This window comes from Bemisia tabaci, chromosome 3, assembly GCF_918797505.1.
Source record: "Bemisia tabaci chromosome 3, PGI_BMITA_v3".
Taxonomy (NCBI): domain Eukaryota; kingdom Metazoa; phylum Arthropoda; class Insecta; order Hemiptera; family Aleyrodidae; genus Bemisia; species Bemisia tabaci.
Genome location: NC_092795.1, coordinates 34254522 through 34265472, shown reverse-complemented (window position 1 = coordinate 34265472; position 10951 = coordinate 34254522). Strand labels below are relative to the sequence as shown.

Genomic DNA, 10951 nt, shown 5'->3' with positions numbered 1-10951 from the left:
CTTTGTTTACTTTTTATCCCGCGCCGCGCACCGCTGAAATTCTACAGGTTATGAACTTGTTTACTTTCCTTATCTCCAAAAGATTGCATTTTTCACTTTTCTTTTATTGAGAACAAGAAGGACAGTGATCCTCATGGTGCACCTTTTTCATACAGACTCGTATTTATTTGTGTAAATTTTGAGTGTGTTTCATTTCGATGTTCAATCATGCTCATCTCTTGTACTATCTGCAGTGACTTGTTCACAGGGAATGACTCCGAGTCAATATGCTGTACTCCGTGTGGTCATATGTTCCATTACATTTGTCTCATGAATTGGTTTGAAAGGTAAAATAATATTTTAAAAATTAACTTCCTTTTTAATGGGAATTTCTACCTGAAACTGAACCTATCTGCCCGAAGATGTCAGAAAAATCTGCCTTAAGATTTTCACTCTCGAGGTCCCTGTGATAACTCTTGTCGTATGGTGTTAGCTCATTTTATCCACTTAGGGCATGCAAGCCAGCAGGCCGATTATTGAAAGCTTAAAGCAGCCTGATAAGACATGGGATAGCGTTTATATCGCATGGTTAAGATAAGGCTATGTCTTGTCATATCGTATCGACATAGTTTCAGTAATCAGGCCGCAGCTTGCATCCACTGACTTGTGACTGAGTGTCTCATACATCTTTGGTTACTCTCTTCAAAGTAGGTGATGTAGATACAGATGTCCTTTGCAAACCCTCATCATCACACTGTAGGCACTCAAAGAGCTTGCCCTATATGATCAGAGAGAAATTAAGTTTTACGTACGCAGTGGTTCCAACTGAACAAATATGTTGATTTCTTACGAAATTAAAAGTAGAGCCAATTTATAATTAGAAAAATAATAGTTTAGAGCTTTCCTATTCACTATAGAATTTCAAAGGCTGATTTCTCTGCAAATCAAAATTGTCGAAGGCAACCTAAAAAGAAAGAGGAAGAAAAACTGTTTCATTTGCCTGTTCAACTGGGTGATTTTTTCATTGCTACACTCAATTTTTTTCCTTGACTAATGTTACACTTTCATTGATTGAAGTAACCATCATGATATCTCTGGTGTCATCAAAAAAATAGTGTAACAAAGGAACAACATGCTAATCAAGGAGACAATTTTTAGCCAGTTTCTAAGTAAATCCACTGAATCCACAAGAAGGGCAATGCAGCTCCCTACATTTTTTCTTCTATCATCAAAGAGAGGGCGGAAACCTTGTCTTGATCGGGTAAGCAATCTCAGTGACAAACAAACTTGCACGTCATCCGGTAGAACTGGGGAAAGATAAGAAGAGACAAAAATCACATCAGTCTGGATGCATCAATCATCACTTGGCCCATCGGTTAGCATGTAAATATCTGTTAAATGGTGCAATTTTTGGATGTGACATTTGTCTCTTCTTTTCTTTCCCCAGTTCTAGGTAAATAAAATATCTCAAGGCGCTAATCAAGCTCATTCTATGAAAACTTTCCGATTTATACTGACTCTAAACCTCGAAAACAAAATACATTATTTCTCTGTCTCAATTTAGAATGAAAGATATATTCTTGTAGAAACCATTAATTAATTTATCCTTAAAATATCTTTGTTGTTTCTTAGGGTGAAAAGTTGTCCGCAATGTCGACAAAGAGCCTCTGAAAACAATATTGTTCGCATGTTCCTCAGCCTTGGGACGAGTGGTGGAGATGATGAAGAGGCACCAGAAAAACTGAAAAATAGATTGGATAACCTCACATACCAAATTAGACTGAAGGATTTGGATATTAAAAACTTGAAGGAAGAAAATGAAAAATTTAAGTCTCAGAACAAAAATCTGCTGTAAGTGCCCCTTCCTCCTGGTCTATTACTTGACTGAACTAAAATATGTCAGTTTACAAGTTTTTAAAAAGACTCCAGCAGAGATGAGACATCATCTCTGATGATGATGATCAGATCTCTGATCAGATGATCTGATGATCTCTGATCTCATGATCTGATCTCTAATCAGATGATGTCTCATCTCTGCTAAACTGGATCTCTTCTTTAATAAACTGCTTCTTTACTATTAAAGTTCATCATTGTAATTATAAAATCAGGATGCAGCCTCTTTTTCCCATGTTGATTTTTTTCTCTCATCTAAGCACTGTTTGTCTGTCAGAATGCAATCCTGAAATTTTTTAAATGTTTTGGAAAGAAAAAAAATTTTATTCTCGAAGGTGTCCATTGCATTAATAGATGTTAGTTTTTTTTACCTTTATGTGTGCGTTTGCGTTCACGTAAAATAAAACTACCAATATGTAGAATGAATACAAGTGTCCACTAATTTTTCTTGTAAACAACTTAAATACTTTCTTTCAATGTTCTCTCCAATTTTTTTTTAAAAACCACTGTAGGGCATTGTAATTCCAAAATCTGAGCGAAAGGTCCATTTTATTAACTGTACATTACTTAAGTATCCAACATGTCTAACATGTGTAAGAAGTTCTAACATGTCTGGCTCTTGCAGCACATATTCCATGCACCGCAGTAGAGTGGAATCAGTGTGGATTTGGTTTGAATGTTCGTTTTCAATTTTGACTCAGTGGCATAGAATTCTTATGTAAGCATTTATTCTAAATCTATATTGAATTGACATGGCTGTGTCTGAATTGGATACGCAACGGTCATCGGTGTTGATTGGGGCTTGTAGACAGTCTGTATCAAATTTGAAGTAAATGTCGGCTGATATAACTAGGCTGGTGTGCAAAGGACTGTACTCCTTGACAGCTGAAGTGGGAGTTCGAATTCGGCATAAAATGCACAAATAGACTCATGAGCAGACTGCATCAAGGCTCTCGCTACCTGGCGGCCGGTGTTTACCCACTGTTGCAGGTGCTTATATAGTGTCAATTCCTGCATTTTATTAAAAATTTGACCAGCTAACTTGGCTGTTGGGAAGTATAAAAAGGCCATGGATAAAGGCTTCATCCTCTATACAAACATTGTGAAGTGTCAAACTTCATTTTTCTCCAAACCAACGGTCATGATCTGCTGAGGAAACCCTTCAGCTTACTCCCTCAATTTTTTATGGCATGGGTCGAAAATCCTATCCCTGTCAACAAGCCTAGAGGATCATATGACCAAATTCATAGTTTTGTAGTTCATGGCAAGGTCCCATTATTTTAACAATTGAAAATGAAAGGTGCATTTCCAAATGGATTCAATGATGATTCCATTCCATTTGTGCTCCTTGTATAGTTTTAAAAAGTATATTTCTTCCGCAAGATGAGATTATTCTCTGCCCCTGTGCCTCAACACCCATTCACTGACTCTATCATTTATTTTTCAGAGCTCATGTTAAAGAGGTTGAAGATCAAATTCGCTTGAATAATACTGTCGTCAAGTCGATGCAGGACCAAGTAAAGCTAATGAAGGCAGAGTGCAAAGAGCTATCATTGAAAAGGCTTGAAGTAGAAGAATATAAGAAAAAAATTGAGTCTTTGAAGAAGTAAGTTGCAATTTTTTTTTTTGTTCATCTTAAATTAGTGACATTGAATGCTTCCATAAATAATCATTCTGCAGATTGATACTGTTCCAAGTGATTGTGATCCTACTTAATGGGGAAAATAATTGCCCTTTTTGTTGAAAAGAAGAGATTTTTAAATAGCTGTGTATCATATGCTGATAATTTCCAAATACAGTCACACAATCGTAACAAAAATTACAGAATCGGTTTTTCAAAAGGTGGCCATTTTTTAGACTGCAAGGCAACCTTTAAAATGAGCTGGCAGTTTCAGGATGAGTAGACAGTAAGATTCAAAAAGTACTAACTTTAAAAATTGCAAATTTTCCCATTTGTTTCATTTTTGATTTATCCTAATAAGCACTAAAAAGTGCCGCTTTAGCCAAAGCCCTGTTTCTTGTCATAGATTTAAATTTAAAAAATTTCTCTCTTTAATGGGCCTGTTGCAAACTTTTGCTAGAGCAGAATGAAAAGTTGTTTCCTACAGATAATGCCTCAAAAATCACGATGAGCGCATCGGCAAAGTCTGAAATGCACTCATAACTTCACAATCTGCGTAAGAAATTTGCGTTATTTTGAGCTTCCCGCTTCAAAAACGATACTACTGCACAGGTGAACATTTTGTTAGAGGAGTCGCTCCATCGTCGGCAATATTCATCATGGCCGATGCTTGCGCAGTTCCTCGCGTAATTCGAGGAGAGTTCAAGGTCAATTAAGGCGGGCGAGGAAAATATGAACGTAAACACGCCGATTGTTATATGGTTTAATCCTGTTCAAGTGTTATCTCGTCCCATCACACGTGTTTTGGCGGACTGGCGTCGGCCATGATGAGTATTGTCGCCAATGGAACGACTCCTCTAACAAAATGTTCACCTGTACCGTAGTATCGTTTTCGAAGCGGGAAGCTCAAAAAACCGCAAATTTCTTACGCAGATTGTGAAGTTATGAGTGCATTTCAGACTTTGCCGATGCGCTCATCGTGATTTTTGAGGCATTATCTGTAGGAAACAACTCTTAGTTTTGCTCTAGCAAAAGTTTGCAACAGGCCCATTATGACTCTTTCACTTTTTTCCCTCTTCTCTTTCCTTAGAGCAAATTCAAGTGCTACTATTTTATAATGCTTTACCTCTTTTATACAGCGTCCAGAGACTGCTTGATGGATCACAGGAAGAATGTGAGGAAGTCTTGAAAGAAAACAAACTAAACCATAATCACCTGGTTAGATCTCTGAATCTGTTCAAACGGTAACTTTCTCGATCTTCTAAGCATAGTTTTATCCTCAGCAAAAGATGATATTTTGAGGTTTTGATATCAAAGCAGGGTTTTCAACCATTTGTAGGATGGAAGATTTTATTTTACTGAAGATAAAATCATAGGGGCGTCCAATAACATTTTAACATTGCCAAGTTTCACTCGATAAATTATTTATTCACCCTAGAGTGATTGCAAAGTTTTGTTCTTAATTTTTTGTGAATTTTCTCACAATCAAACGGAAATTCCTCAAATTTTCCATTTTGAAAAACGCACCCCTCCTTTTTGAAAGAGTTATAAAATTAATGCCACTAAGTACGTCTCACTGTATTTTTAGTTTCATTAACTTCAATACGCCTATAATTAGATCTCTGATTTTGGGTGGACAGATGGGGGGAAAATAATTTTATATTAACAAAATTGTTGGGGTATTCGACTACAGTTATTGTTTCTTACATTTTTTAAGGGTGCAGAGATAACAGTGGAATAACAGGGTGGCAAGCAAACTAATTTGATCTGCATTTCGTCTTTTCCAACAGAGTACGTCTGTTTATCATAAGAATTTAAATGAAATTCAGTTGTATGAGTAGTAGGTTTGGTCTAATTATTTCCAAGAATCCCTACACAATAGTATATAAAAAATATTAAAATTAAAACAGTCTTTTGGAAGGCCTTGAGCAGTTAGAACGACTTTCCCTCCACATTTTTACAGTTTTGACTGGTTTATTTAATACTATCCAAATTTCAAACGTCATTGTCTACAATTATTAGTAAAGTCAAAAAAAGTAAATTGAGGCTATGATTTCAACAAAAAAACCAGCTCTTAAATTCAACCGAAAGATCAAGAAAGTAGATTTGAATTTTTGATAATGCAAGTTTTTCAGCGTGAATTAATTATTTTTCCTTTCTTTCTTTCTTCAGGGAATCAGTAGATCTGAGGAAAAAACTAACATCTTTGAAAGAAGACAGAGCATCCAGAGAGAAAAAATTAAATGAGCTAGTTTCAAAGCTTGCGGTTATGAAAAGTGATTATCGTAATACTTTAGCCATAAAAACGTAAGTATGCTTTCTAAGCTTCAGGTTAAAGATTTCCATCCATATCCAATGATGATTAGATAATAGATCAATGATAGATTAGATAATGATAGATAAATATCCATATCTAACGATGTTGTTATTTATGTTCATTTCACTTTTTACTTCAAACATAAGTCTTTTACCCAATTTAAGTATTTCAAAACCACTTCCTCTTCTTTCAACAATTAAGGCATGGCCTTGTTTATTAAGCTCTAATACCAAATACAAGAAATAAACAAGACCATTTGTTAAATTAAATAATGAAAAGCAGCATCCCAGATGAATCAATCATTTACAAGAGAGGGTAGCGAGCTTTATGCCCATCTCTTAGCAAGGGTGCAGAAAGTTCAAAGGCAGTCAGTCCTCTCCCTCTCTTTTAATCCAAATTTATGATGGGTTTCCTCTAAATACTGTTTTAAAAAAAGCTCAGCTATGCCAGAGAAAAGAAACACTGCAAAAACAAGAACATTGAAAAAGTCTGACAGAATGACTGGAATTTTGAAAGTTTCTGCATCCTTATAGCAGTCCAGGTAATCTTGTCTCTTGGGGTTGTCCAGTCATTCAAAGTTTTTCCATTCTCTTCTTATCCATCGGTCATCCTGCATACTGTCTAGTGGGCTGGGTTCCATAGCTTCATAGCATGATCTACTCAAAATGTGGGAAGGTTAAAAATCTTAAATTTTTGCATTGGCACCGGTCGGACAGTAGTTTTAAGTAACACGAGAACAGAAAGTATGTGAAAATATTGAAGCAAGAATTTGATGTTGTAAAACATATAAAACTCTGATTTCAAGGTAATTAAATAGTATCATTATTGTTTCAGTTAAATGAGATCAAAACTGAGCTTTACAAAATTCCTCCCTTACAAAGTTTTTTCAGAAAGTTAATTGCCTTGAACAGGATCGTGAAACCCCTTGAACTTCCTTAAAAAGTTCTTTGTTTATTCCTCAAAGCGTGAGTGATTACCGTTTATGTCTGTGCAAGGACTTTTAGTATGTGTGTTTCTATTTCTCCATCAAAATTTCCTGGTAAAATAAATATCGGTGAAGAATTTGCAGGAAAGTCACTGTCTCTGGGTGAGAGTTTTCCGTTTGGATTCTATAGCGCTCCGCTGAAACGTCCATAATCCGTTTTGATACTAATTTACTTATGAAGAGCTGTTATATAAGTTTGAAGAAGAAAAAAATTCCACTCCGGCATTTTGGGAAGGATGTGCAAATTTCTGTGCTATGCAACAACGACCGCAATTTATGCAAAATCTGAATCTAAGAAGATGTGGTTACAACTTCAGTTGCTTACGGTTGGCATGGGCGTAGCTAGGGGGGTCCTGGGGGGAGGGGGCCTGGCCCCCCCCCCGAAATCTCGTGCCCCCCCCCAGAAATCTCGTGCCCCCCCCCCCAGAAAAACGGGATCCTTCATTCCTCACCCTCCCCGCGCTCTCTTCACCACGAGAAGTGGTCCCATAGCCCCCCCCCCCCCCCCCCCAGAGAAATTTCCCAGCTACGCCCCTGACGGTTGGTTACTATCTGATTCGACCAGTCAAGGACCCAGACAGTAATAGTTAGGAGCAAAATGAAGAATGAACAGTTGAAATTTTTCCCTCTTTTTTAAGAAATTTATTTGTTTATTAGGACTTCCTTGTTCTTATTCTTTTCACTCTTTTCATGAAAACTTGTATTCTCCACCCTCAGACAAAAAAAAAATTGTTTACTTTATGACTAGTGCTTTTATTTTTTCAGGAGATTAGAAGAAGACTTAGAGCATGCTGAAAAGGAGTTAGTGAAGTGGAAAAACAACTGTTTGACTCTTCAAAAAACCAACGAATCTTTAACAAATGCTAATAGTCCAAAAAGTAATCTACGAAAGCGGATGATCTTCGAAAGCCCTGCTCCAGCTAATCTCATCGGTCGTAATTTAGATTCTGATTCTCCGGTAAGAATCTTGAATATAAAATTTTATTTATTCAAGTCCTGTTTAAGAGGTTCAATTTTGAAAGCAATTTCAAGCACTCCTGATCCGTTATTGCATGGGATCTACTTTCCTTGTCTCTGAAAAAGGGGAAAGAAAAATGTTGACTATTACCTCAATCTCAGATTTTTTTCTCATTTAAGCTATCACTGATATTTCTCAAAGGAAATGTGACAGTTCTTTCCTTTGTCTGTATTCAATCTGTTTAAAATATGTAAGCTTTTGATTATGGAAAGTTTAAGAAAGCGCTTGAAAATCTATGAAGAAAAGATCTATCTTTGATAATCCATCCTCAAAATTGGAACTGATTCCCAATTTTGCAATTTTCTGATAACGATTATATTACTTTTTTCTCTCATCACTAGCCAAGAGAAATGCTTTATACTGTTGTATAATGTTCCTATTCTCTCTGCTCTTTCAAATACTCTGTCAGAATTTTGCATGGTTATGAATATCAATTGCTCGACTTTGTGTGTATGAACTTGTCCAACAAATTTCGGATTAAAAGAATTTGTTTGCTAAAAATTTTTGAGTATTTTCTAAAAAAAAGGTACTCCTCAAAAATCTTGGAAAACTCATCAAAATTCTGTGAATGTATGGTTGAAAATCCTTGAATATTGTTTAAGCGACACGAGTCCTAGATTATTCAAACTCAGATAATTTTAACTTCTACTTGAAGTTTTTGGAAATAACCAGCTCACTTAAACTTCCTGGCAAAGTGGATCCAGTTTTTACTGAACATCAGAAACATATTTTTAGGAAAACTGGTGTGATATTTGAATGTTTACTCTTTGCCAATAAAAATTCACCTGAAAATTATCGATTCAAAAATATCTAATAACTTAGTTCATATTTTTGTTTTGTTTTTCCAGTTTAATGTCACAACATATGATATAACCACTCCCTCCCCAGTCGAAGCCCCAAAAGTTAGACCCTTCATGAGCAAATTGGCTGGCGAAGGTGCTTCCTCCTGCTCCTCGTCTCTGTTGCAAGCTTCAACGAGCAGTTCATCTACCAGCTCATCCAGTAGCATAAAATCTCCACGTAGTACATCTAGCATTAATACGGTCTTGAGTGATAATAGTAGTAATCGAAGCTTTGGGCGAGCAAACCGTTTCACAGCAGACCCATGGAAAAATATTGGAATAATTCAAGGATGCACAGCTGGACCGGATAAAGTTTACGATGGGCTTGGCGGTCACTCAAAAGTAGACCTTTTCCCGCAACCGAAGTTGGGTCCTTTAGTAAAGAAAAAGAAAGTTTCAAATTTGAAAGTGCAGTGCAAAAAACAAAAAGTGGACAAAGATCTACCCAAAATTAGCTCATTCCTAAAAACATATGACTTGACTGGTGAAAGCGATGATGAAGTGTTGTAAGAAGTTCAGCTTGTAAGTTCTTTGAATACATTGACAAGGAAATTTCAGCGGTAAAGTAATCTTTTCAAAATTAATTATATTCCTATGTTGGGATGGTTTTTCAGAAACTCTAGCTCAATGTAAATTTTGAAGCATTTAGATGATGCAGTACCCAAGAATTTCAAGTCATCTAATCAGGCTAAAGTCTATCAAATTTATCAACTGGTAAAAAATGTCCCTTCAAGTTTGTCCTTTGGACGTGTATCAGTTCTATTTTTATTTCGATTTTCAAAACTACTCTTTGAGAGTTTAGAATTTTTATTAGGGACCCAAAGGTGTTACAGGAGAAGATCACTACACCAAACCTAGTGTCAAACTTTTTGAATTAACTACATATTACTTCAGATACACCATTTTTATGAGGATATTTTTATGTCCTGCTCCGCTATTGCTCTTGTTATTGGTAATTGTCAGTCAACTGCCCAATATTTGGGCTTGTTGAAATGCCTTTATGCAATCAAACCGTCTATTCTAATATCATAAGTCATCAAGGATTTACATTGGCTTATTGATTTTCCTCAACTTTAAAGAAAAGAAAACAACTGCTTTCAAGATACTCTCTCTTAAAGCTAGGTGGATTTATGAGGCTAAGATTTGATTTCAATGTTGCCTTAAGCGAGGAACTGCTGAACCATCTCACAAATACAAAATCCTAGTTTTTTCTACCTATGGTCGTTTTAAGATAGCTGCCATGGTTGTGTTTTATTTATAGCTGGCTTAACATACCTTATTATTCTGTTGATTGAATTTAATTTGGGTTGTGTTAATCTCTCTCAAACCCTCAATTGTTAAAGATCGTGCAGATTCTACTCAACAGACACTCAACTTCTCAGCCATCTTTCAATGTGTCGTTTGTGAATTTGTGCCATGGCCTAGTGTGAATGATAGTGTAGAAGAATAAGTAATAATGCCAAAGCTGTGTGTATTGGTAACTTTATCAGGTTTTAAAATTCACGGTGGTAGTGATCACTTTACTTTGTCCATCTTTAAGTATCGATGATTACACAATGATTATTTCAAGCTATGCGAGTAAATATTCAAGCCTATGCAATGTATGAAATATTATCAAGTACATGCAAACATATTAGTAAGTTAAAGAACACCTAATCTGTAAATTACAATTAAACTGAAGTGTACTCAATAAAATATTTTCTATGCAGCTTTCTGCACTTAAATACAACAACGCATCAGAATTAACAAAATATAATGAGCACTAACAATGCAACACTAAAGCTGTGCAACTCTTTGAGTCAAATCTTAGCCTGTCCTGTGTATTGTTTCGGTCGTTAAACTATTGTATTAGAGAACGACAGACGGCTCTTTATAGTTTTTTTTTGCAACAATTAAAAGTAATAAATTTAGAACTATGCAAGAAGTTCTCCTACATCTTCATGCCTTATTTTAATGTTTGTAGTAGGAAGACTATGCTGTGATATTATTCGTAAGTTTCCAACTGATTTTTTTCTATTTAAACAAATATAAAAAAATAAAACAGTCCTGATCCTACGCTTTTCTATGCTATAGCTGCATTACCATAGACCCTTTAGACTAAATCAAACAGGTAGGAATCAATTCACATTTTGGTCACAAATGATTCAGGAGTAGTTTTGAACTCATAGACTTTCGGAGTTTTCATAGTAGGTACCTTTTGCATTGGAGTTCTTGCCCTGTTACAAGTAATGAACAATTAATATACCTTTGGCATCCCAGAAAACGATTGCCATTATTTTGCGCCCTGACACTCTTC

General features: G+C 35.8%; 1 protein-coding gene across 1 annotated transcript; it reads left to right on the top strand.

Annotated features, from left to right (window-relative positions):
* Window positions 1-34: 34 nt before the first annotated feature.
* On the top strand, window positions 35-10711 carry LOC109043841 (E3 ubiquitin-protein ligase TRAIP). Its single transcript, XM_019061159.2, has 7 exons — window positions 35-326; window positions 1612-1830; window positions 3320-3478; window positions 4633-4737; window positions 5666-5800; window positions 7561-7753; window positions 8662-10711. Exons 1-7 carry the CDS (start codon window positions 208-210, stop codon window positions 9163-9165), a joined length of 1434 nt encoding a protein of 477 aa, XP_018916704.2. The 5' UTR covers window positions 35-207; the 3' UTR covers window positions 9166-10711.
* Window positions 10712-10951: the final 240 nt, after the last annotated feature.